This window comes from Peromyscus leucopus, chromosome X (genome assembly GCF_004664715.2).
Source record: "Peromyscus leucopus breed LL Stock chromosome X, UCI_PerLeu_2.1, whole genome shotgun sequence".
NCBI lineage: Eukaryota > Metazoa > Chordata > Mammalia > Rodentia > Cricetidae > Peromyscus > Peromyscus leucopus.
In genome coordinates, this window is record NC_051083.1 from 92,837,325 (window position 1) to 92,864,923 (window position 27,599).

The 27,599-nt window shown below is 38.5% G+C and overlaps 1 protein-coding gene and 1 pseudogene across 2 annotated transcripts in view; one reads left to right on the forward strand and one right to left on the reverse strand.

Annotated features, from left to right (window-relative positions):
- The first annotated feature begins 828 nt into the window (after positions 1 to 828).
- The window catches only part of Radx (RPA1 related single stranded DNA binding protein, X-linked), a 76,363-nt gene continuing 49,592 nt past the window's right edge, over positions 829 to 27,599 (forward strand). For both annotated transcript variants that reach the window (XM_028895130.2, XM_028895131.2), the window contains exons 1-6: positions 829 to 1,683; positions 11,799 to 11,941; positions 15,518 to 15,710; positions 23,576 to 23,684; positions 23,881 to 23,972; positions 24,078 to 24,200. In XM_028895130.2, coding sequence (XP_028750963.1) covers positions 1,041 to 1,683; positions 11,799 to 11,941; positions 15,518 to 15,710; positions 23,576 to 23,684; positions 23,881 to 23,972; positions 24,078 to 24,200 — 1,303 coding nt within the window. In that variant the 5' untranslated portion in view covers positions 829 to 1,040. The remainder of the gene's footprint in view (positions 1,684 to 11,798; positions 11,942 to 15,517; positions 15,711 to 23,575; positions 23,685 to 23,880; positions 23,973 to 24,077; positions 24,201 to 27,599) is intronic.
- Positions 4,973 to 5,485, reverse strand: LOC114710845 (annotated as a pseudogene).

A 27,599-nucleotide genomic window follows, 5' to 3' on the forward strand; every position in this document is an offset into this window, starting at 1 on the left:
ATATCATATATACGTTCATATACGATCATATATACGTTCGTGTATATTTACTAATTTAATGTGTTTGAATTTAAGAAACTATTTCATGCCGGGCGGTGGTGGCACGTGCCTTTAATCCCAGCACTCTGGAGGCAGAGGCAGGCAGATCTCTGTGAGTTCGAGGCCAGCCTGGGCTACCAAGTGAGTTCCAGGAAAGGTGCAAAGCTACACAGAGAAACCCTGTCTCGAAAAACCAAAAAAAAAAAAAAAAAAACAAAAAAAAAAAACCTATTTCTTGGCTACTAAGCACTAAGTTAGTAAATTATACATGAACGTGATAACACTGAATGCCGTTCTTTTGTCGGCCCAAGTCTCTGCTTTAGGACTAATAGAGCCTCTCTTTTGCTGCTTCCTATTTTTCCACTACACCTTGATGCTCTCCTTTCAGGGGGGAGCCGGCAGCGCAGCGCTCCTTGCTCCTCCTCCTCTTCCTCGCTGCTGCGGTACTTTGGAAACCCCGACAATCATCACACTTCTCTCCTCCCAGTCTCGTGCCTCTCCTCCCCTCCCCAAATGGAACTCAGGCTGGGGGAAAACCCAAGGACCGCAAGTACGCCCCGTGCTTCTCTCGTGCTCTCCCTTAGAAACACTGTTTCGAAGTCTCCGATTAACGGCTCCGAGAGCCGGCGGGACGGCTGATGCGCATGCGCGGAATCTCGCGCCTCGCTGCTGGGCGGGACCAGACCGGTGGGGCGCCGACAGCCTCGCGCCGCTGTTCGCCCCGACAGCGTCGCGCGCTCCTCTTCGCCCCGACAGCGTCGCGCGCACCTCGTCGCTCAGCGTCGCGCGTGCGCGAGCGCGCCTCTTCGCTCCTCGCCCTGTCAGTGTCGCGTGTCTGTTGGCTCCCTCAGCGTCGCGCGTCTCTTCGCTCTGACTGCCTCGTGCCTCTGTTCTTGCCGGTAGCGTCGCGCTTCTGTCCCCAGTGAGCGGCTTATTTTCTCCCGGCTTTGGGACAGGGTAAAAAAGCTTTTAAGAGTGTGAGGAGTTGAGGTTTTCTCACAATGTCTGGTGAGTCGGGTCAGCCTGAGGCTGGACCCTCCCACGATGGCCTTTACTGGCCTCACCCCGAGAGAGATAGGGCTGGGGTCCCGGGAGGAGTGATCCGAAGGGCTGGTGGCCAGAGACACAGGTCCTGGATCGAAAAGGTTTTTGAGCAAATAACCGGCTCCCCTAAACAGTGTGTCTCCCTGACGGAAGTGATGCCCGTCACTGTACTGGCCGTCCAAAGATACCTTTTAGAGGATGAGCCACGGGACATAGTGCCCAAGCCTCCCCTTTACTGCTATGATGTGACAATCTCCGACGGGGTGTACCAAGAGAAGTGCTACTTAGACCCCAGCCTAAACTTTCTCGTGTATCAGAATATCCTTAAAGTTGGCATAGAAATGAGAATTTCCAGAGTCTCGTGTCTTTACAACGAGAAAAGATTGGGCCAAGGAATCCTGTGCATAGATAAGGTCCACTGTGGGGAGCCCCTAGATTATGTTTCTGTCGAGACTCCCTTTAGAAACAGAGCGCATGAGGAAAAGCCAGAGAGGCCTCTGAGAGGCGGCAGGAGTCACTACCTGGCTCTGTGGAACAACGAAGATCCATATGGAGATATCTGGAAGGCCAACAAGCAACCTGAGGAATTTAACTTTAACAGTAAGTGATTGGAGGGAACGGAGGCAGGGTTTAAAGAATGTTCAGAGGCTGGCGTGGTGGCACACACCCGGAACGCCAGCAGTTGGGGAGGCAGAGGCAGAGAATTGAGGGCAAATTACGGGGTCGTCTCAGACCCAGAGAGACACCGTGTCTCAAAAACAGAGAGTAACAACAACAAAAACAGTTAAGTGTTGGGAACCCATATTAACAGGAAAAGAAAATGGTTTGTTTTTTGTTTGTTTGGTTGGTTGTTTTTTTTTTGTTTTGTTTGTTTGTTTGTTTGTTTGTTTTGTATTGCTCCTTACAAGCCGGGAGTGGTAAACAGTCTTAACTTCATGCAGCCTGTTCCTCTCAGTTTGATTGCAAAGTGCTATTCTTGATACCTGACTGTGGTTTAAATTTAGTTCGGCAGAAAGATTGAGGACTTCGTTTTCAGTACTCCTTCTGTGTTCAATATTGGTTTGAATTAATCTCAGTTGCAACCCTGTTTCAGTTGTGAAAAATAGGTTGAAGAGTGTATTGATTTGGATTTTACATAAGCCATGCAGCATTGTATGTTTTAATATTTAACATTTTTTCAAAGGAGATGTTCAGTGATGTGATGATTTACATTAACTAGAACACCATGTTTGTGTCATTGAATGTAAAAGTCGTGCAAGTATTACTTTTAGAAAGTATGATGATTGTAGAAATGATCATTTTTTCTTGATACAGGAAGTTCATATTTCCTGTATCAGAAGTAGGAAGTTAGCCTGAAAATGGCAGTTTGTCATCAATAAATGCTCTTTTAAAATCTTTTTGTATTAACACATAAAATTAAGGCAGATGATAACACTACAGACTAAACACATAAGAAATGGGTAGGGGAAAAAGTACCACAGAAAACAACTAAAAAGACTATAATCTTCTATATTTACTGGTTTTAGGTCTTTTTTGTTTTTGTTTTTGGAGGCAGAGTCTCATATATCCCAGGCTAGCCCCCAATTCCTGCTCTTCCTGCCTCTGTCTCCCAAGTGCTGGGATTACAGGAGTACTTGACTATACCTGAGGATTCAACCCAGGATTTCCTGCATGCTAAGGAGCCCATTTGCCCAGCCCCACCCCTTTTCCCCTTTATATTGTTATCACAGTGCTAAGTCAGGGGCATCTTACTATGACAAACAGGAGTAACAAATTTGAACATTAAAAGATACCTTGTTCAAAAATATGCATTTATAGTAATATCCATTCAAAATGAGAAAAGAAAATGTTAGTAGAAATTTGTAGTCAATGATGGCTTAGATAACTTAAGACAAAAAAGCAAAGTATCTGTGGTGTAAATGTTGTTCATCTATATTTTTAGAATTTAATTTATAAAAGAATAATTGACTCAGAATTTAAAGGGGGTTAATAATATATATATATATATATATATATATATATACACATATATAAAGTATATTTGGTTTCTGTTCTTAAGTCATATCCAGTAGATATCAAAGTGATATTTTATTACAAAAAGCAATGTCCATGTGCTAAAAAAAATTCAAACTGTGTATTTTAAAGTATATTGTGTTAAAATTGAGAGGTCCAAGTATATTAAAACTGTAGTAATAAGATCTAGGAAGTGAGTAAAATCAAGACTTCAGGTTTACTGTATGTTTGAAATTGTAAATAATAAAATTTGGAATTAGTAAAATGCATCTTTAACCTTTGTATATCTTCAACATTCCTATCAAAATTACAAATTTGAGAGTTTGGTTTTCATTTTTGAAAACATAAAATTAATTACAAAATACTAATTTAATAAAAATAATTATGCATTTCAGGCACCTCTGGGGTATTTCTATAAATATAATATTCTACAGTATAGACATACAACTTTTTTATTTTTATTTTTTATTTTTTTATTTTTCTTATTTTTGAAATATGATAAGTTATAGAAGTTATTAATTGTACCCATGTAGGTTAGTAATTTATTATTTTAAGCTTTCTCAGTACTTTGAACAGTGCCAAATATAAGTAAGATGTGTGAGAATTGGTTGTATTTGAGTATTTCTATTGAAAGGATGGATTCCTAGAAGTGGAATTGCTGGGTTAAAGAATATATGAGTTTTTTTTTTTAATTTATTGGGCATTGATAAATTGTTTTCTGAAAATCTGTGCTAATTTAAATTGAACTGCATATGTATAAGTGTCTATGTCCCCATATCTTGCTCTTCTAAAATAGTGTCCTTTGGCTTTGTCCTATTTTTCTTCCAGAGTTAGGAACTAACCCTGAGGTTTCCAATGTGCCACAGAGGAAGGGCTTTATAAAAGCTGAGCCACACTCCAAGCTTGGCTTTTTATTATTCATTTACTGGATTTCTTTGCTCAATAGGTATTAATTTGTGTGTGCTATATACTGCATATTATTTTTGTAGTGCCCTGTCCATTTTCTATAAACTTTGCTTAAGTTCTGTGCCTTTGAATCTTTTTATTAACTTTTAACTTTACACAGTAATATGAAAAGGGTTTATACAACCCTATCAATTGTACTCTTTGACATGGTTATATGGTCACTCTCCCATCAAGATCTAGAAAACTTCGGGCACCCAAAAAGTTTCTGTCTTGCTCGTTCCTAGATTATACCCTACTTGAAAAGTGGCAGCTCACACTGCAACCTTACTTATAAACATTTTTTTTTCTATTTTTTTTTGTTTGTTTTTCGAGACAGGGTTTCTCTGTGTAGCTTTGCGCCTTTCCTGGAACTCACTTGGTAGCCCAGGCTGGCCTCGAACTCACAGAGATCCACCTGGCTCTGCCTCCCGAGTGCTGGGATTAAAGGCGTGTGCCGCCGCCGCCGCCGCCGCCGCCGCGCCGCCGCCGCCACCGCCACCGCCGCCCGGCTTTTTTTCTATTTTTAAAAAAATTATTTTGAGGTAAGTTCTCATACCTCGGACTGGCCTTGAATTTATCCCCTGACTCTAGCTTCCAAGTGCTGGGACACAACAGGGTTTGTTTGTTTTTCTAGTTTTAAATTTTTTGGCTCTTTGCAGTTTATTGCATGAAGGAGTTACACTAGTCCAAGTTAAAAGCGATTACATTATACAAGCTGTGAGGTTTTTTTTTTTTTTTTTTTTTTTTTTTTTTTTTTGGTTTTTCGAGACAGGGTTTCTCTGTGTAGCTTTGCACCTTTCCTGGATCTCACTGGGTAGCCCAGGCTGGCCTCGAACTCACAGAGATCCGCCTGGCTCTGCCTCAGGGACGGAAGGGAAATTCTACTCATTGCTAGGAATTCCTCACTTAAGCTTCAGAGAGTCACAAGCAATCAACACCCATGGACCTTCAGCTGATCGTCCTAAGCCCATCCAATCTTTATCAGGAACTGGCATATGTTGTGCTGGTCACCCTATATAGCTCAGTTACTTCTCCGTTTTCTGGATGCTCAATTACAGTACCATTGCAGGCAAATTTCTTCTTAAATGCTTTGACTAGTTTCTTTTTATCGTAATCATCAGCGATCCCTTGTACAGTAGTAAAGGTGTTCCTGCTGTTTCCCTGTTGAATTCTTTTTGTTTGTTTGTTTGTTTGTTTTTCGAGACAGGGTTTCTCTGTGTAGCTTTGCGCCTTTCCTGGAACTCACATGGTAGCCCAGGCTGGCCTCGAACTCACAGAGATCCACCTGGCTCTGCCTCCCGAGTGCTGGGATTAAAGGTGTGTGCCATCACCGCCTCGCTTCCTGTTGAATTCTTATATGGATATAATCCTCAGTGCCAGCAGGAAGCAGGTCATCACCCTTACTTGCATCAACAAAGGGGTTCAGGTTTTGGATAGCAGACATATGATTAGATTCCTTTTCCTAGGTGGAAAAGGCCTGCGGCCTTCTGAAAGGCCATTGCAGGAGGGAGAAGGCAGGGGCGGCGGGAAGCGGGGGCGCTCAAAGGAGAGGCAGCTGAGTCCTCAGCGGCAGCTCAGTGACTGGGGCTCTAGTTTTAATTTTTTACACTTATTTATTTATTTGTGGGTATGGGGCTGGCAGGGCAGAGAATACAGGAGTACCTTGATGTCACTGTGAGTGTGTATAGGTCATAGAACAACTTTGAGGTGTAGGTTCTCTCCTTGTACCATATGGGTCCAGGGTGGAAAGCACCTTGATCCACTGAGTCATCTTGCTTGCCTTTTTTCTAGCTTTTGGAGTCAGAGTCTTACCTTACAGTCCAGGCTGGCCTAGAATTCAGTTCTGCAGTCTCTGAGATCACAAGCTTGTGGACTGCTATGCGCTGCTTTTTGTTGTTTACCTTGTTTGTTTGTTATTATTTATTTATTTTGTGTGTTTGAGTGCTTTGCCTTCATGCATGTATATGCACAATGTGTGAGCCTGGTGCCCAAGGAGGCCAGGTGTTAGATGCCCTGAAACTGGAATTACAGATGATTGTGAGCCATGTGGTTGCTGAACACTGAATACATATTCTCTGCAAGAGCAACAAGTACTTTTAACTGCTGAGCCATCTCTCCAGCTCCTGGAGAAAAGTACTGAGTTCTGCCATTGTATCATGAAAACAGCCCTAGACAATATGTCAATTACTACGTCTGGTTGTATTAACACAGGACTTCATGCAAAGCAGGGATTATTTTATTTTATTTTTTTTATTTTATTATTTTATTTTTGAGATGGACTACGGTACATGCTGGTGTGGAACCTCTGTTCTTCTTTCCCAAGCCTCCTTAGTCCTGGGGTTAAGATTATATGCTACCAAATCTGGGGTTATTCATTTATTTACTTGTTTGGCTAGAGATTGAACTTGAACCCCTTGCCCATGCTCTGCAAGACTATACTACTGAGATATATCTTTAACTGTTATTTTTTTATTTTGAGACAGGGTCTGATTGAGTTGCTTAGATTGACCTTCAATTTACTCTGTAACCCAAGCAGGCTGTCTTTCTGTTGTTTGTTTGTTTGTTTGTGTGTTTGTTTGTTTGTTTTGGTTTTTTGAGACAGTTTCTCTGTGTAGAGAGTTTCTCTGTGTAGCCTTGACTGTCCTGGAACTCACTCTGTAGACGAGGCTGGCCTCGAACTCAAAGAGATCCTCCTGGCTCTTCCTACCGAGTGCTGGGATTAAAGGCAAGAGTCACCACCAGCCTGTACTGGTAGGTTTTGTTTTTTTTTTTTTGTTTTTGTGGTTTTTTTTTTTTTTTTTTTTTTTTTTTTTTTTTTTTTTTTGCGAGGCAGGCGGCGTTCAAGACAGGTTTCTCTGTGTAGTTTTGGTGCCTGTCCTGGATCTCGCTCTGTAGGTACTAGTGGTTTTTAAAAAGTACACTTTACTCTTAAAGAATTTGAGGCTGGAGAGTTGGCTTAGTGGGTAGGAGCAGGAGTGCAGTGAGGTCTCATACTTTGCAAGCATGAAACCTGACTTTGGATCCCAGCTTCCACACTAAATAAAAAGCTTGGTATTGTAGTGTTTGAGACAGGAGTGAGAGACCCTCCCTGTCTTAAAGGAGTAAGGCAGAGTGATAGAGCTAGATCCCTAATGTCCTCCTCTACCTACAACACATGTTTACACATTATTATCTGTATTATTAATAGTATTAACTGGCTAATATCTTACTGGTGAATGTTACCATATCAGTATGATAGTTTTCCATATCAATAAGATATATATCTTGTTGCCTCAAATTCTATTCTTTCTGATAATGATATTTACCATTTTGGTGGCATTCAGAGTAATATTTATAAATGTGAGTAGTCTACTCACACCTCAAAGGTGCTTTTGTTGGTGCGTGTATATGTGTGTGCATAGTTGTGCATGTTTGTTTGGAGGCCAGAGGACAACCTGGGATTTCAGTCTTGAAGTGCCACCCACCATTTTACTTTTGAGTCACTGGCTTGTGACTTGATGAGTAGGACAGCCACCCAGCAAGACTGAGGGATCTCTCTGCTTCTGTCTTCTACTGTGCTGATAGTACAAAGCTGTACTACCATGGATAGGTTTTTTTTTTATTTTTTTATTTTTTATTTTTCGAGACAGGGTTTCTCTGTGTAGCTTTGCACCTTTCCTGGAACTCACTTGGTAGCCCAGGCTGGCCTCGAACTCACAGAGATCTGCCTGGCTCTGCCTCCCGAGTGCTGGGATTAAAGGCGTGCGCCGCCGCCGCCGCCGCCGCCGCCGCCCCCGCCGCCCCGCCGCCGCCGCCGCCGCCGCCCCGCCGCCGCCGCCGCCTGGCTTGTTATTTTTTTTTTTTTAAATGAGGAGTCAAACACAAGTCCTTATGTTTGTAAGGCAGGCAATTTCCTGAGTGAGCTATCTTTCCAGCCCCTCAAATGTATTTTAGAATACAGATGTCTGAGTCCTACCATAAGTTTCTGATTCATTAGAGTTGCAGTAGAGTCTGATAAGTCTTTTCACCCTGACGGCCTCCCCCCCCCCATGCAGCAAATCCAAATCAGACCTAATCAGGAAAAGCCCAGCTTTAATGGGTAAAGTGCTCCCTGGTGATTCCCACTCCCAGCCCCTCAGAGAGGAAACCAGGAAGAGAGACCCATGTCTCTTTTCTGAGATGCAGCTTATATACCCTGTGGGAGTGGTCTTGCTCTTCTCTGTGGGAGGAGGTGTGTTTGGCAGGCTTTGAAGGGGCAGGTTTGGGGAAGAGCTGTGTTTGAAGGTCTTTGAAGGGGCAGGTTTAGGGAAAAAGATAGGGGAGGGAGTTGAGGTGGATCTTCCACCAGAACAGAGTCCTACAAGTTTGCATTTCTATCAAGTTCCCTGGTGGTGATGCAGATCCAGCAGAAACCATGCTTTATTTTATTTTTTTAAATAACATTTTTTTTTCATTTATTTTACATACTGACCTGTTTCCACTCCCCCTCTCCTCCTGTTCCCCCTCCCACTCCTCCATGAAGAAAGGAAACTACACTTTCAACATCACTGAACCAATGTATCTTTTTTCCAGTCTTTAATTTCAGTTTTGTTTAATTTCAGTTTTGTCTTTTCTAAGAAGACATGTTAAGATTCATGTATGTGAGGGCACATGAGCATGGGGGAGGGGGGCATTCTGAAAATGTGTGTGTGTGCGTAAGTGTGGTGTCTGGAAGTCAAACTCAGATATTATTACACAGAAATATGAGTATTTTGATTGCTTATCTGTGTAACACATGATTGTCTGGTGCCCACAGAGGCCAGAAGAAGGTGGTAGATCCTCTGGAACTGAAGTTACAAATGGTTGGGAGCTGCCTGCTGATGATGGGAATTGAACCTCGGTCCTCTGAATAAGCAACCAGTGCTTTTAACTGATGAGCCATCTCTCCAGACCCAAGAAGCTATTTCCTATTAAGCTAACGTGATTCATACTAAAGTAAAATAGTCTCACTTTCTCACTGCATTTCTCTCTCTCTCTCTCTCTCTCTCTCTCTCTCTCTCTCTCTCTCTCTCTCTCTCTCTCTCTCGTGTGTGCGCGCGCGAGCGCAAGCGCGTGCATCTAAGCCCTTATGCATTCTAGAAAGGAAAGGTGCTATACCACTGAGCTAAATTCCCAGCCCTTCCAAATACTGATTTTTTTCTTTTTGTCAGTACTGACGAATTCATAGCATAGTAAGCCAGTGCTCTGCAAACTAAGCTATATTCCCCAGTCCTAACTTTATTTGGAAGAAATGGTCAGTTTTCAAAAGAATGTTGTTTATAGTAATATATTTAGGTTTATTTTATTAAGTTATTTGGTGGTTTCTTCATTTCTAAGTGTAGAATTTAAATATCAACTAATCAGTATAACCCACATAAACAACAGCGCTTACAGGTATTTAATATCTTTTTTTTTTTTTTTTTTTTTTTTTTTGGTTTTTGGTTTTTTTGAGACAGGGTTTCTCTGTGTAGCTTTGGAGCCTTTCCTGGAACTCACTCTGTAGCCCAGGCTATCCTCAAACTCACAGAGATCTGCCTGCCTCTGCCTCCCAAGTGCTGGGATTAAAAGCATGCGTCACCATGGCCTGGCAGTATTTAATATCTTTTGGGCCAGGCTTGGGAACTCATGACTTTTATTTGAGCCCTTGGGAAGCAGAGGCAAATGGATCTCCGAGTTTGATGCTAGCCTGGGCTACTTAGTGAGATACAGGCCATCCAGGGCTACATAGAGAGACCCTGTCTCAAATAACCTCTCCCTGCAATAAAAGGTATTTACTAATTTTTAAGAATGTTAACAGGTCTTGAGACTTAAATTTTTGAGAATAACCGTTCCATTGTCTAAATTTTGCATTAAGTATCTAAGTTCTTGTCATTCTTTTTTGATAGTGAAGCATATGTATTACAATGAATTTACACAGATAACTCATTATCTATAATTGGCCTATAATTATGTGTTAGGTTTGAGAATTATCTATATTCTGTAAAGTTTTGTAAGTTAAAAATATAATCTTGGAAAGCTGTCAGCTGGCCAAGTGGTGTCTAAACACAGCTAACTGAAAACCGTGTATCTCTTGAATTCATTTCAGCTTATAAATAGAGGAGATGCATCTACCTTACTCAAGTACTCCATGTTCATTGCATATAATTCAAAGCTTTTCTGTGATTTGACTATATTGAAAAGGAAATTGCTTAATTACATCATATTAACTATTAGGGCCTCTGAGTCTGTGCTAGTAATATATTTTGAGAATTTGGTATCCATAGTACCTTAATATACTGCAGTTTGTTTTTATGCATTACAGGAATAATTAAAACATAATATTTAAACTTATTAAAAATAAATTATAAGTATGACTGTCTTGCTAAAATAATGACTAGCAAATACATTCTATAAATGGAAATGGAGTATATTTCAGCAAATATATTATGATATATGTATAGTACCTAGAGGTTGTGGTGCAAATTTAGGTTTTAAAATTTATATTGTGGGCTATGAAAACAAAATGTAGAGAGAATTGGAGATGAAAACCCCTTTAATGATAGAAAACTAAAATCATATTTACAATTTAATCCTTAAAGATGGTGAACAGCCTTTAAACAGGTTTTTTTTTTATCTCAATCAGACCTGGAGATTAAAATGTTTCAAATGAATTATACGGTGTATATGAAAATAGTAAGTGCTATATGGGAAAACAGAGTGAGTGGCCAATACATAAGGGGTTGGTTTCAGTAGGGTAGTTAGGGATGTCACTGAGAAGTGCCCTTTGAGCCAAATTTGGAGAGGGGAGGAAGGAAGTCACTATGTATCTAAGATGAAGACATTACAGAAATGGAGAAGCAAGTGAGAAAACAGTGCCATATATGGTATGTGTGGAGAAGGTGGAATCTGTACAGATGAGGCAGAAGTGAGGACCATACAGAAATGTGTCAGAAACAATTCTCTAATCTGCTGTGAGAGCTGGTGCATGGCCCTAATCTCAGCACCTGCTTTGATGAGGCAGGAGTATCACGAGTTTCATTCAGTTCAGCACAGACTGAGTAAATAAAAAATACCTCTGCACATATGCATGTTTGTGTGTCCATGCCTGCATATGCTTTGTTTGAAAATGTAGGCTCGTAGGCTTAGATGTACCATGGCATGTGTGTGGAGTCCTTGCCTTCCATTTTGTCATCCTCAGAAAGACTATCCACCTCCTTTGAGATGGTGCCTCTTGTTGACTTTCAGCTCAAAGCCTCAAGGAACCTTTTTCCTCCACCTTCCCTGTGCTGGGATTACAAATGGCTGCCATTTTAACATGGCTTTCAGTGATTGAGCTCAGTTCCTTGCACTTGTAAGGAAAGCATTTCACCAATGGAACCATTCCCAGTGCCTCAACTTTTAATTTTTGTAAGATAATTAAATGTATTGATTAAAGGAAAAATTGAGTGGAGGAAAATATCAAGAGATGGATTTAGATCCAAGATTTGCATAATGTAATGAAATGTTTGGTGTGGTAGAAGGCAAATTAGAGGAAACACTGTTTTACTTTATGTGTTTATCTAATTCTATATGGTAAGTTCTCTAACACTTTAGTTGTTCTTTGTATGTAATTTATATGGGAGAACTATATAGACAGGCTCTAATTAAAAATTTTTAAAAAGACCTGACTTGCAAGAAGGAGTTGTATTAGATATGGTCTGGCTACCATTTTTAACTTTAAAATGGATCTTTGAAACTATGATGACACAATAAGTACAATTTTTATTTTTTTTATATTCTAGACACGAAAATAATCTCTCTCTCTCATCTTGAAATGACCTGGAATAATAGAAAGAATTTTCCTGCCTTGCTTGTGAGGATCCTGCATAAATCAAAACTGCGATACTGTGGGAAACCTAATAAAAGGCTGATTGAGCCATATCAGGTACAAGTAATGCTTAAATAATATATGTTAATTTAAATTTATAGATTATAACATGCATACTTAAATCTCCATTGGCAAAATACATTTGTTTAAATTACATTCCACTGATTCAATTTAATAATTTTAAATGCACACAGATTTTTTACTTCAAAGTATTTTTCCTTTTCTTCTCTCATACATTACACATTGACTGCAGTTTCCCCTTACTCCACTCTTCTCAGCCACCCTCCACTTCCCCTTTCCCCCAGTTCCACTCCTCCTCTGTTTCCCACTTAAAAAAAACAGGGAGCCAGCCTCCCAGGGATATCCATCCAACATGGCCTAACAAGTTACAGTGAGAGTAGGCACAAACCTTCATATCAAGGCTGGACAAGGCAATCCAATAGGAAGAAAAGGGTCTTAAGAGCAGGCAAAAGAGTCACAGACAACTCCCACTCCCACTCTTAGGAGTCCCCACAAGAACATCCATCTACATAACCATGACGTATATGTAGAAGACCTAGATGAGACACATGAAGGCTCTGTGATTACTGCTTCAGTCTCTCTCTGTGAGACCCCATGAGCCCTGGTTAGTTGATTATGTGGACCAGGTTCTCATGGTGTCCTGGACCCCTCTGGCTCCTACAGTCATTCCTTCCCTACTGTCTGCAGGATTCCTTCTGGATCTGTCTAGTGTTTGGCTTTAAGTGTCTGCATCTGCTCCAATCAGTTGCTGGACAATGCCTTTCTGATATCAATTGGGCTAGGCACCTATCTATGAGTATAGCAGAATATCATTAGGAATCATCTCACTGAAATTCCTTTAGGAACCAGAGGGTGGAAAACCAAAATATTTTTCTGTGATTTGTCTATTAAAAAATCTTTGGGATTTGGCATATAGCTCAATGTTAGAGCAATTGCCTAGCATTTCAGTTCCCAGCACCTCAAAATGTATTTCTTTCTTTCTTTTTTGTTTTTTTGTTTTTTTGAGACAGGGTTTCTCTATGCAACAGTCCTGGCTGTCCTGGAACTAACTCACTTTGTAGGCCAGGCTGGCCTTGAACTCACTGAGATCTGCTTGTCTCTGCCTCCTGAGTGCTGGGATTAAAGGTGTGCGCCAACACTGTCCAACCAAAATGTATTTCAAAAGAAAAAAAAATCTGTTAAGTATGAAGCAGAGGTAGATATGCACTTTAGATTCCTCATCTAGCTGGTCTCTTTCACACTTTTTTTCTTTGTCTTTAATCTTTTCTTCTCTGTACTAGCCTGTAATTAGTCTCTAGTTAAACATTTTTTTTTTTATTTTTTTCTTTGGTTTTTTGAGACAGGGTTTCTCTGTGTAGCTTTGCGCCTTTCCTGGAACTCACTTGGTAGCCCAGGCTGGCCTCGAACTCACAGAGAGCCGCCTTCCTCTGCCTCCTGAGTGCTGGGATTAAAGGCATGCACCACCACCACCACCACCACCACCACCACCACCACCACCACCACCACCACCACCACCACCGCTGCCGCCTGGCTAAAACATTTTTAAAAGAAAACAATTTAGTAAAGGAAAAAATATCCCTGGACCATTTCTCTCTCTCCTCTTTGGGTGAACATCTTGAAGATGTTTTCTCTTTCTTGCCTTCCATTTGCTTCTCAGCATAATTAGTTGGCTTTTTCTTCAGCTCATCATTTACTAGGAACTTTCTAATTGTCAGTCTACTCCTACACTTTTCTACTAACTTGACTCTGTGCCATATACTGCTTTCTATGTTCATATATCTATTTTCTTGATATTTATGTTCTGCTTAAAAAAAAACCTTAATGTTACACCACTGTTCCTCATGTATCAAGAGCTAGTTTAGGTGTTTTATTAACTGTGGTTTGTAAAAGTCAAGTATACTTATTGATGGGAATTAAGAGAAAACATAGGAAGATATATTAAGAGAATAATATTATCCAAGATTTTACCACTGAGAATATCTACTGTTAAAATGGTATTATCCCCTCTCTTGGTTGTGTGTATGTCATACTTAAAATTTTGTATTTAAATCCCATATACACATAGCTATCATGTATTACACACATATGCATATGTATATGTGTTATATTACATGCAACTGTGTATGTCATATAGCTTCTTATTCAGATAAACTAGTTTCTAGTCTCAGCTGTCTCAGGCTTTTATAGCATTAGTTATTTGTCTTCTTAAAGCCTCAGTTTTCTAATCAGCAAAATGGAGGTGCTGATTATAAATATCCTATTCCTTGTTCTCCCTCTCTGTTCTTGATCCAGCTGGGATCTCCGGCTCCCCCAAGCTCTCTTTCCCTCGACCCTCACCCTTCTCGAGGCCTGGAAGGAGGGGACTAGACCTGCCTGGACTGAGTCTACCAGGTTGATCTCAGTCCTTGGGGGAGGCTTTACCCTGGAGGAGGTGGGAATGGGGGGTGGGCTGGGGGGGAAGAGGAGGGGGGCGGGAGGGGAGAGAACAAGGGAATCCGTGGCTGATATGTAGAACTGAATTGTATTGTAAAATAAAATAAAAATAAATAAGTAAATATCTTACAGAGCTAGTATTTCTTAATATGAGTAAATGACTTAACTGTTTTAGGCACCTATCAAGTCCTCCATTTTAGCTATTATTAGGGATAGTGTCTGATTCAGCCATTTATCCTACTCAGTGCCTAACATAATATCTGGAGGATAATATAGATTTGATCCATATTTAATCACTGAAGGAATGAATTGCCAAAATTTATTGTTAATGGAATCTTAGTATGTAACATCATTTGAAAATCAATTTTTTTTTTTTGGCCCAAGAGGTGGATTTAGGGCTGCTTTCTTTTTTTTTTTTTTTTTTTTTCTTTTTTCTTTTCAGAGCTGAGGACCGAACCCAGGGCCTTGCACTTGCTAGGCAAGCGCTCTACCACTGAGCTAAATCCCCAACCCCTGAAAATCAATTTTAAAAGCTAGAGAAAACTTGAGATACTGTTCTTAGATGTATTAGATGTAACCAATGTTTTCCATCTTTGTATTTTAAAACGGAGAACATACTTTATGTTGCAAAATATTTATTCAACTATACCCAGATTAAACAATAACGATGTTGGCATCAGTATTGCCTTCTGCCAAATAGTATAACAGAAATAATTGCCATGCCAATATACCAAATTCTAAGATACCAGTATAAGTAAATTAATGTCATCAGAGCATTGATCGGATTATGTCTACTCAATGTCTATCTAAAGTGCTATAGGATAAATGAATAAATACCAAGGTCCTTCGGCTATGCTATAAAGATCTTCACAATTTGAGACTTATCTAATTCTCTTGGTGAATGGTACTAGGTTAAGCATTATGGGAAAAGTAAACATAACTAAAAAGTTTATCATCACACAGTAAGTCAGTACTATATCGCCAATTTCCAGTATCTCTTTTCATTTAGCAGTCTCTCTTTTCACTTAGCAATCTTAACAGCATTAATAACTGAGTCGTTAAGAATAAAAAAGTAAAGTGTTATTTTTCTGTCACTATAAATTTTCACAGGTAATACCTTGTGTCACACCCATATAGATACAAAGAGCAAATGTGTATATGCTTTCACTCTCTTTCTAGACCTATTTGGAAGTCGCTGACAATTCTGGCATAGTGTCAGTGATTATGTGGAATGCTCTGTGTCCAGAGTGGTATAAAAGTTTGAGAGTGGGCTTGGTTCTTCTGCTTCAAGATTATTCTGTGAAAAAGAGCTACCCGTTCAGAATTCAGCCTGACCCGGTGGATCCACAGATGAAACTAATTTCTACAATGGGTTAAGTATTCAGTTAATCGTTCTATCATGGCTATCTTGCTTACATGAATTTGCAGAGTGTCATTTCAGGCAAAAGTCTGTAAAAATTACTGAAACTATTAGGAACTGAAAAACTTAAATCCCTTTATAAAATTCAAGCAATAGTAAAGTAATAAATGGGTTAATTTATTAGTGCATTTATTAAGAAAATTTATCTATGACTTTTATTGTTGACCAAAGAATGAGTTCCATTTAGGATATACTTAAGTTTGGTCTTGTTTATTTTTGGTGTTTAATATTTAAAGTTAATCACTTGAGTACATTTTATAGTTGTTATTAAGTACTATGCTGAAAGGATTTTTATTAAATTAAAAATATTTTATTGTGTGTGTGTATATATGAGCCTGTGTGTGTGTGTGTGTGTGTGTGTGTGTGTGTGTGTGTGTGTACGCGCGCGCGTGCTTATAGCAGTCAGAGGACAACACTTTGGGAGTCTGTGCTTTCCATCCACCTTGTGATCTGAGGATCAAACTCAAATGATTAGGTTTATACAGCAAATGCTCTTAACCCACTGAGCCATGTTACTGGCCCTTGTTTACTTTATTTTATCATTTAATGCCTTTACTTTTTTATATAATGGATAAACATGTATAAATCTAGAAAGTATGAATGATACTGTGAAATGTTATAAAGATGTTATAAGACATTACAAAATGTAGTAATATATGAATGTAACTACATAGTCTTTACAGATATAGATACATATGTACGATGAATAAACATTTCAAGCTAATACCAAACACTGAGGCAGTATTTACCTCAGGGAAGCATGGAAAAGGCAAATGAATTGAGATAACTTTTATAATTCTTAAATTATATTTTTGTAACTCTATTACTTGAAACAAAACTGAAGGAAAGAGAAAACAACATATAGTTCCTGCACATGTGAAGTTAACTTTTCACTTTGAAATAATTTCAAAATTACATTATAGTTGAATGAATATTATAAAAAATTCCCACATTGCTTTATTCATCAAATTTTTTTAGTTTTATTTTTGCTATCAAATTCTTTCTCTCCACACACACATATACACACACACTTTCATTTGAGAGACAGTAACAGCCATCATACATCATTGCATAGCTTTGTGTCCTTAACCATTTACTAATAAGTCTTTCTGAAGATCAAGAATATTCTAGCCATCTGTGCTACTGCACCCTTGTAATCCCTTCTCTTGAGAGGATAAGGCAGGAGGACTACATGTTTAAGCCAGCCTTGCTCTGTGGAAAGCCCTTGTTTCAGAAAAAAAAAAATTTATTCCATTGCACGCACAATCACAGTACAATTATAAAAATCAGGAAACAAATTTAGCACATTATTATGTAACTTTCATTAATATTCAAATGTTGCCAATTGCTCTAATATTGAAAGGACTTTTGCTGTTGTTTAAAACAAGGTCTAGCCGGGCAGTGGTGGCGCACGCCTTTAATCCCAGCACTCAGGAGGCAGAGGCAGGCGGATCTCTGTGAGTTCGAGGCCAGCCTGGTCTCCAAAGCAAGTTCCAGGAAAGGCGCAAAGCTACACAGAGAAACCCTGTCTCGAACCGCCCCCCCCCCAAAAAAAAAAGCAAGTTCGAACTCTGAAACCCAAGCTCTCATGGAAATCACTGTGCAGGCCATCCTTGCATGAAACCTGTCAGTCCCACTGCTTCAAGTTCCCGAGTGCTCGGACACCCAGAACAGATACTTTTCTAATTAGTGTTGTAGTCAAAGCTTTGGTAATCAGTTTTCCCAAATATTTTAGAGGCATTCATTTAGCAAATTTTATAATTATTAGATATGCATGTATTTTTGGAGATTTAGTCTTTTTTTCAGAATTTTTCCTAACCTCAATCAAATTTTAAATATTATTAATGGCATAAAATAATTTATTCTGAACTTGTATTTCTGTGTATTCTCAATTTCTCAACTAATTAGACTTATTCAGAGAAAGGTAGCAGGAGTAGATGTTAATTGCTTTATAAAGTATGTGTCTATTTGGGAATAACTCCATGTTTCTTTATTAGAATCTTATCACTTCTTGGCCTTTTGGCTAAGATCAAGTGTAAAATTGTAACTATTTTGCAGACATTGTTTAACTCTTGCTAGGAAGAGATTATTACCTAAATAGTTTGCACGCTTAGTTCTTTATATCATTAAACAGTTACCTTAGAGAAGATGAAAAATCAATTTTTAGATACATTGGAAATTATTTGTGGAAATACAAAAGTTTGCCAGAAGAAGCTGTTAATAATTGACAGCACACACTATTACACCTAGGAAATTATAAATTATGTTCCTTAATCTGACATATCCAAGTGACAAAATTGCTTTAGTGGAATGGAGCACTCTTAGTCAATAGCAGATATGGTAAATGTCTTTATGACAATAGTGAATTACCAAATGCTCTTGATATCCAGCCCAGAGTTCCTTGCACTAGATTACATTTTTTATAGACTAGAGTTATTTTTAAATTAAAATTTTTTTGAGAATTTCCATACTTGACTACTGTACGTACCTCTCCCTCTCCTTCCTCCAACTCCTCCTGTGTTCTCTTTCTCAACTTCACGACCCTCATCCAGTTATTATTGTTATATATATAAATATATAAATATATAATATATATATTTTATATATATATATAAATATAAAATAAATACATATTTATAATGGAATAAACACATATACATAATAAATACATATTTATGTATGGGTATTTAACAGTTATAGAACGTGTGTGTGTGTGTGTGTGTGTGTGTGTGTGTATTTCCATTTACTGTTGCTTGTATCTGTATGTTTAGGGCTGACTAGTTTAGATGAGGTAACCTATAACAGAGCTGCAGAAAACTGCTTCTCTCTCTCAGCAGTCATTTATTGCCTTTAGCTCTTTAATTAAAGGTGGGGTCTTATGAAATATACCCCATCTATGTTGGTATGTCAGTTGGTGTTGTCATGCATGTCTTCTTTGGACAACCATATTGTTGAGAGCTCATATTTGGATCTTCTCTGTCATGTCTAGAAGATATTATTGAGCAGTAGTCCTCTTGGTTCTCTGGCTTTTACAATCTGCCTGCCCCTCTTCCTCACCGTTCCCTGAGCCTTAGGTGCAGGAGTTGTGTTGTGGATACAGTGTGCTGGAACTAGGCACCTACAATTACTTATTATTTTGACCAGTTGTGTCTATCTGTAATAGTCTATCTGTTCCAAAAGAAAGGGTGAATGCTACACTCATCTATAGGTATATGGGTAAGTATTTAGAATACAATTCAAAATTATGTTGGACTTTCCTGGCCAAAAACTCAGATGGAAGTTTCCTGTGCCTCACACCATTTCGTTTTGTTTTTCTTTTGTTGTTTGTTTTTTTGTTTTGTTTTGTTTTTGTTTTTGTTTTTTGTTTTTTTGTTTTTTCGAGACAGGGTTTCTCTGCGTAGCTTTGTGCCTTTCCTGGAACTCACTTGGTAGCCCAGGCTGGCCTTGAACTCACAGAGATCCACCTGGCTCTGCCTCCCGAGTGCTGGGATTAAAGGCGTGCGCCACCACCGCCTGGCGTTTGTTGTTGTTTTTACTTTGTTCTTTGTTGTTGATTTTAGTTTGTTGTTGTTTTTACTTTGTTGATTTTTGTTGTTGCTGCTGCTGCTAGTGGTGGTGGTGGTGGTGGTGGTGTGTGTGTGGCTATTGAAGAAAGCATTATCACCCCTTGTGGCTCCATTTAAACTCTTTGGTTGTGTGTGTGTGTGTGTGTGTGTGTGTGTGTGTGTGTGTGTGTGTACATTTTATAGTATACATCTTTTAAGTAAGCTTATAAAATTATACGTTTCCCTATGACTTTTCCAAATATCTTTAGTGTTATTTATCTCTCCTTCCTCCCTCACCCTCAATATTACCCTCCCTTACTCCTCTAGCTTAACAGTTTAAGTCCCCTCCCTGTTTTCCCATTCTTCCCCTTTCATAGCACCTGTACCCTGTCTCTAGAGCTCCTCATCCACAGCCCCCACCATATTCCTTTCTTATTCTGTGGTAACTTCTGTTTATTTGCTCAAATTTAAAGTTTGAGAGCTATGAGCCACAAATAAGAGAGCTCAAACCTCATATTAAGGTTTGAGCCTAGTCTTACTGTAATTTCTTAGGCCATGTTGGATGGATATCCCTGGAAGGCCTGCTCTTTTCTGAAGGGAAATAGAGGAGGAGGAGTGGATCTAGAGGAGAAGGGGAGGTGGAGGGAGACTGGGAGAAGTGGAGGGAGGGGAAACTGTGATTTGGATGTATTGTATGACAGAATAATAAATTTAAAAAAAAAAAATTGTGAATAAAAAAGAAAATATACTGAATGAGGTAACCTAGACCTGCAGACTTAATTTAAATTATACTTTTTACATGTCTGTGGATACCTCTACAAGTATATCTAGTAGTTACTTCTGAGCCTTAAAAAAATCACATGAAAACTAGGACAGTAAGACAGCCCATAGTCAGTAAATAAGCAGCCACTGTAAAAAATGAACACTGAAACAGAACACAACCACAAGCCCATGATGGAAAACTGTTCTTGAAAATACAAAAAGATATTTGTGCCTTCAAATATGTAAGTGCAAATACATAATTATTTTAAAGTGATAGCAACCCTTGATGATAATATATTTTAAATAAGCCCCTTTAGTCTTTAAAATCAGTTTTACTTCATATTAATGTAGTAGCTGTCCCTGTTTCCCATATAATTATGATTAGTAGTAGACTATTTTTTCATTCTTTATCAGAGATCAATAAATTCTTGATGTAAAATTCCAGAAAATAAATAATTTAGTCTCAGCTAGCCATAGGGTTTACACTTTAGCCACTCAACTTTGCCTGTGGTGAGTGGAGGCAGCCATAGTTAATATGTAAATGAATGAGTATTACTGTGTAGCTGTAAATTTTTAATTTATAAAAATGAGCAGCTAACTGCAAATTACAGTTTGTCTAGGCTGTATGTTTAATATATTTCAGCTCTGGCTGTATATTAGAGTCAGAGAGTTTTTTTAAAAACCACTGGAACCATCCCCTACCCCAGAGATAGTTTCAGTTTTCTGAAACCAAGGCATCTACCTGTATATCCTCAGTTTATTTTAATCTGCAACAGAGTTGAGGACTGTATACCTATGATCTTTATGAGAACCTATCTTATGCTATTTAATGAGGGGAACAGACATGAGAAACAATTGTAAGTGATATATTAATAGTCTACCATTAAAACATTAGCCCAGTGGGTGACAGGTAGGTAAGGTAACAAATTACAGTAAAATGAAAAATTTAGTGGCTATAGCAAAAATGTGATAGGCAAAAGGAGAGGTTATGAATAGAAATGTAGTTGTTGAAAGAAAGGGCAAGACAGTGGATAATTGGGTGGAGAGGAGAAAGTATAAAAAGGATTATGAGAAATAGGACAGCTAAGTATTATGAGCAGAATAGATAGAGGGTTATGCATCCAGGGAGAGGTGGCTAGTAAGGGATTAGAGACTTCTGCTACCATCACTGCTATTTGTGTGTTTTATGTTGTTAGACAAAATATTGTGATTATTTATCTTTTTTTTTTTGTATTTATGTATAAGGCCCAAGTTAGAGAAAAACTATATAGTTGTTTTAAAAGACTAAGTAAGTTTATAATGATGAAACAAATCTTGTAAAACTAAGGATATATTTCCTGTAGCAGGAATCTTAAAAAGATCTTATTAATTAAATCAAACCTGAGGCCAATTATTGGGGTGAATGCTGGAAGATCAGAGAAGCAGAACAAACCACAGCTTCCTCACCTCAACAGTTCCTCAGCTGATCCTGTTTCCTCAGACTGGAAGCTTCTGTGTCTTCATCCCAATGGCTCTCAGCTTAACTGCTGCTTAAAAGCCTGAAGCTTAATCAGCTGAAGCTTCTAGTTTCTGGTCCTCACGCCTTATATACCTTTCTGCTTTCTGCAATCACTCCCTGGGATTAAAGGCGTGTGGCACCATGCCTGGCTGTTTCCAATGTGGGCTTGAACTCACAGAGATCCAGAGGGATTTCTGCCTCTGGAATGCTAGGATTAAAGGTGTGTGCTACCACTGCCTAAACTCTATGTTTAATATTGTGGCTGTTCTCTTCTCTGACCCCAGATAAGTTTATTAGCGTTCACAATATTTTGGGGAACACAATACCACCACAATTCCCCACTGGCATATATGGCTTTCTATATTGCCATTCTCTTTCTGCCTTCTTTTCCAAAAGTAATATTCCATGAAATAGTCAAATAATAAACACTTTTGAGATCTTTAGATTTCTAGACCACATTGCATAGTCTATAGTAAAATGATTGTACTAAGTATTTTCAGTTGAAAGAAGTGTACTTGATTAGGAATCATAGAATTTTAGAGCTGTGAGAAATCTGTTCCCTAATGTCAAATGTTTATATATAGTATAATTCACGGTTTCCTATAGTACCTTAGAAAAACCCTTATCTGTGTGCACAGGAATACATACAAAAATATTTTAAACAACTCTTTTATAAGTTTAAAAATATGGAGATAATACAGCAACACCATAATAGGCATCCAAATTGTAGTAGTTTATCATATCTGGATATTATTTAGTAATATGCTCATCCAAATAAGACCTGCATAATAATAACAGTAGTTGACATGCCAGGATGCATGGAGAGAATCTCTTAGATTAAGAGTTATGGGCAAATAATGGCTGCTGAGAAAGGGAGAGACCCACAGTAGGTTTCCAAAGCTAAGTGGTCAGCCTTAAACACATATACATATGTGCAGTATCAAATTGGATTCAGCAAGTTATACATACATACATAATTACAAAGAAAAGTTCATGAATTTGAGAGGGGAATAAGAGAGGAGTTGGAGGAGGAGAACGGGATGGAAATATAGTCCATGAAATTCTCAAAAAAATATTTTTTCAAAAAATAAAAATAAATGAATAAATAGTAATATCTCTAAAAAGAAAATTTTAAAGTACTCTACTCAGCCAATGAAGGATAAATTTTAGCAATGTTATGTAGCATGGAAAAGTTAGTTTCAGAAGTGTGTGCATGGAATTATTCCATTCCAGTGATGTTCAGAAGTAAAACCAAATTTCATGTGGGTAAGACAACATAGATAATAAAATATTTTAACATTAAGAAAACATTTATATACTGGGTGGTGGTGGTGCATGCCTTTAGTCCCAGCACTCAGGAGGCAGAGGCAGTTGGATCTCTGTGAGTTCGAGCTCAGCCTGGTCTACAGAGCAAGTTCCAAGACAGGCTCCAAAACTACACAGAGAAATCCTGTCTCAAAAAAAAAAAGGAAGGAAGGAAGGAAGGACGAGAGAAAGAAAGAAAGAAAGAAAGAAAGAAAGAAAAAAAAAAAAAAAAAAAAAAAAAAAAGAAAGAAAGAAAGAAAGAAAGAAAGAAAGAAAAGAAAAAAGAAAGAGAGAAAGAAGAGGACAGGAAAGGAAAGGAAAGAGAAGGAAAAGAAAAGAAAGAAATCATTAATACACAAAGCAAAAGATATAGTTGCACTTTGGGGAGGAAAATCAATATTATAAGTAGGTGGCAGATCACTGATACTGGTTTGTATCTTGTGTTTAATGGTAGGGACAAAAGTGTTCAGTCTAAACTGGACGTGGTGGTGCACACCTTTAATCCAAGCATTTGGGAGGCAGAGGCAAGTGGATCTCTGTGAGTTTGAGGCCAGCCTGGTTCCAGGACAGCCAGGGCTACACAGAGAAACCCTGTCTCAAACAAAACTTTAAAAATTGTTTAGCTGATGTTTTTGCTTTGTAATTTATGTATATGCATATTTCTTGATATAAAAAATAATATATTAAAGTAATATATTTCTTTTCAGAAATCTGCCTGAATCTTCGAGATCCTCCAACTAATATAGTTATCATTTCAGAAAAGCACTTGAAATCAGAATGGAAATTGCCAAAACTAATTAACCGATTTATTACAAGGTAAAATAGTTCCCCATAAAAGTATCTTAATCTTTAAATGTTAGTAACCAGAAAGTAATTAATTATATCATATTCAAAATCTACCCCAAATTAAGCTGTATCAATTATTCAGATAGATATCTTCAGAGTTATTACTGAAGAATGTTTTGTCTCTGTTTAAAGATATAACATCGATTTAACAATTTTGTTTTTTCAGATCAGAACTAGATGATATGCCGGAAAAGGGCATCTGTGATGTAATTGGTGTGTTAACCTTTGTGGGAAGGGTGCAACGGTCAAAAAAGAGAGGTGAGATTTTAAATTTGAAAGTGCTAATGAGTGTTGCAATGTGAAGAGGCTTGTGTTCATACACATACAATGACCTTCGTTTATTTTACTCTTCTATTCACATAGAAAACAGTGAAGATTTTCGGTCATATCGCTGGATTCACATTGTTGACGGGACTTCAGATCAGCCATTTATAGTGCAGCTGTTTTCTACATCTCAGCCAGAAGTCTTTGAAAATATTTACCCAAGTACTCAATCTTTTTATTGTTTTATTTTTGGAAATAGCAGTATGAACTTAAAAATAGTAAAATAGGGGCTGGAGTGATGGCTCAGTGGTTAAGAGCACTTCTTGCTCTTGAGAGGACCTCGGCACACCCATGGTGGCTCCTAATCATCTATTGCTCCAGTTCTAGGTTACTTGATGCTCTCTTCTGATTCCTGTGAGCACAAAACATGCACATAAATACCAAACCCTCATATACCTAAAGGAACACATAAAATGGCATTTATGGGAGAGCGATCTGACTTGGAGAAGTGGCATGACAGTGAAATGAAAACACAAATGATCGAAAACCATTTCAAACCTTTCCCATGTTGATATATTTAGTAGTCTACATGAATCACTTTTTGACTATCCAGAAATTATCTTAGGACTTAAATCACAGTGCACTACTCCCTTTTCCCCATCCCACCTCCCACCTCTCACTGGTCCTCTTACTTTTCCCAAATAGTGAGCTTCCTACTTTCTTACTGTTTTTTTTTTTCATTTTTTAAATTTATTTATTAAATTTTATTTTACATATCAGCCACGGATTCCCTTGTTCTCCCCCCTCCTTACAGTTTTTAAAAATGTAGGTTCTGCCAGTGACAGAAAACCTGATTGATGTCTTTCTTTGTCTGGCTTATTTAGATTAACATGGTAATTTCTAATTCTATCCATTTTCCTGAAAATAACATGATTTCATTCTTCATGACTGACTAAATTATATATATATATATATTAGTTTCTTGTACTTAACCCATTGATGGGTACCTAGGCTGATTCTGTATATCTTGGCTACTGTGAATGATGCAGTAGTAAGCATGAATATTCAGGCATATCTTGTATGTTGCCTTTGATTCCTTCAGATGGCAACCCAGTAGTTTTATGACTGAAGCATAGGTAGCTCTGTTTCAGGATTTTAAGGAACCTTTATACTAACTTCCATAGTTTCTGGACTAATTAAATTCTGACAGGCAGTGTTTACAAATTACTTTTGCTCTACACCCTTGCCAGCATTTGATGGTTTTTTGATTTCTTCATTGTAGTCACTCTGACTGGGATGAAATGAAATCTCAATGTAGTTTTTTTAATGGCATTTTCCTAATGGCTAAGAATGTTGAATACTTTCTTGTGCATTTATTTACCATTTGTAGGTTTTTTTTTTCTTTTTAAAAAGAGTCTTGTGTATCCCAGTTTATGTGGTTCAGGAACTCAAAACCAGGGATTCCTGAATATGGGACAAGCACTCTACCAACTGAGTTGCATCCCAGGACCCTATTTGTACTTCTTTTGAATTAATTTCCCTCTTTATTGATCAGATTACTTGTTCTTCTGACATGTAATTTTTTAGTTCTTCATATATGCTAGATACTACTTGTCTGTCAGAAAAATAGCTGGCAAAGATTTTCTTTGAATTTTAAACTGTCTCTTCATTCTGATGTTTTCTTAACTGTGCAGAAGCTTTTAAATTGGATTCAGTCCCCTTTGCCAGTTCTGGCTATTATTTGCAAAGCTGTTGGGCTCCCATTCAGAAAGTAATTGCATGTATCTACATCTTAAAGTGTTCTCCCTTAGTAGTTTCAGAGTTTCAGGACTTACACTAAGGGCTTTGATCCATTCTGAATTGGTTTTAAAGGTTGTTGAGTGACTCAGACAGGCACTATTGTCTGTTGTTTCTTTTTCTCATTCCATGTTGATTGCTGTCATATTTGTAACCCCAGTTTGCATGCTGGTCTAAACCATTCAGGTTCAGCAGATCACCTGATACAACGGAGCTGAGTGAGCTACTACACAGCCTTTTACTTCCCTAAGTTCCCTGATGGAGTAACTTTCTTCTGAACCCTGCTCTGAACATAGTCCTATCCAGCCTGGTAAACTGAGCACCAAAACACTGCCCTTCACATGCCCGACTTTCTCCAGTTCTATTTTTTCTATGTGTTATATCCATAGGCACCTGTGGTGGTTTGAAAGAGAATGGCCCCCAAAGGGAGTGGCACTATTAGGAGGTGTGACCTTGTTGGAGGAAGTGTGTCACTGTGAGGGCAGGCTTTGAGGTCTCTTTTTCTCAAGCTTCCCTCAGTGTGACAGTCAGTCAGCTTCCTGTTGCCTCTGAGTCAAGATGTAGGACTCTCAGCTCCAGCACCACCTCTGCCTACATGCCACCATGCTCCCCACCATGATAATAATGGACTGAACCTCTGTAAAACTGTAAGCAAGCCACCTCAATTAAATGTTTTTATTTATAAGAGTTGCTGTGGTCATGATGTCTCTTCACAGCAGTAAATCCAAAGTTAGACAGCACCTTATCCAGTGGTAACCAAGTATCCCTAATAATTCTTATGAACAGGTCCATCAGGAAAGGATAATGATTTCTCTCACATTATGTGGTCTTTGTCCCAACTGGGGAGGAATAACTAACTACATTGCTTGGTCTCTGCTTCCACAGCACTCAGACTGATCCTATTTCCCCCTTGTCTTACAGCTTCATAATCAGGCACTGAGAAACTCTCATTTCTTGTATAGAAGTATTTCCCATTTAAACAAAGAGAGAACATTCCTTGATTGTCATAGTTTCATCACGGGGCCATTATTTAGGCCCCATCTGCACGCTGAATTGTGGACTTTTCCTTTTTTGTTTTAGAGGTTAGACACTCTTCCTCTCCACTATCTAATTCTTCCACTGAGCACCTGTTCTTTGGCTCCCAGTAAAGGTTTTTTAGTATAGATCTAATTTTATTCTCTTCCCCATGCATCCTGCCCACTGTAAGAAATGGCAAACCTCTGAGTGTACGTGCCTAGGTGGAGGTAGGAGGATCACAAGTTCAAGGTTATATATTGTACTTTAAGGCCAACCTAAGCTACATATTACATGAAACTTTGTTTCAAAAAGAGAAAAATACCTGCTGTCTTAGTTAGGATTTTTGTTGCTGTGAAGAGACACCATGAACACAGCAACTCTTTTTTTTTTCCTTTTTGCTTGGTTGGGTTTTTGTTGTTGTTGTTGTTGTTTTTGAGACAGGGTTTCTCTGTGTAGCTTTGGAGCCTATCCTGGAACTCGCTCTGTAGCCCAGGTGGGCCTCGAACTCACAGAGATCTGCCTGCCTCTGCCTCCCAAATGCTGGGATTAAAGGCATGCACTACCACCACCCGGCTAACAGCAACTCTTATAAAGGAAAACATTTAATTGGGGCTGGTTTACAGTTTTAGAGGTTTAGTCCATTATCATCATGGCACAATATGCAGGTAGACATGATGGTGAAGGAGCTGAGAGTTAATACATCTTGACTTGTAGGCAACAGAAAGTGATCTGAGACACTGGACATTATCTTGAGCATATATGAGACCTCAAAGCAAGCTTCCACAGTGAACACACTTCCTCCAACAA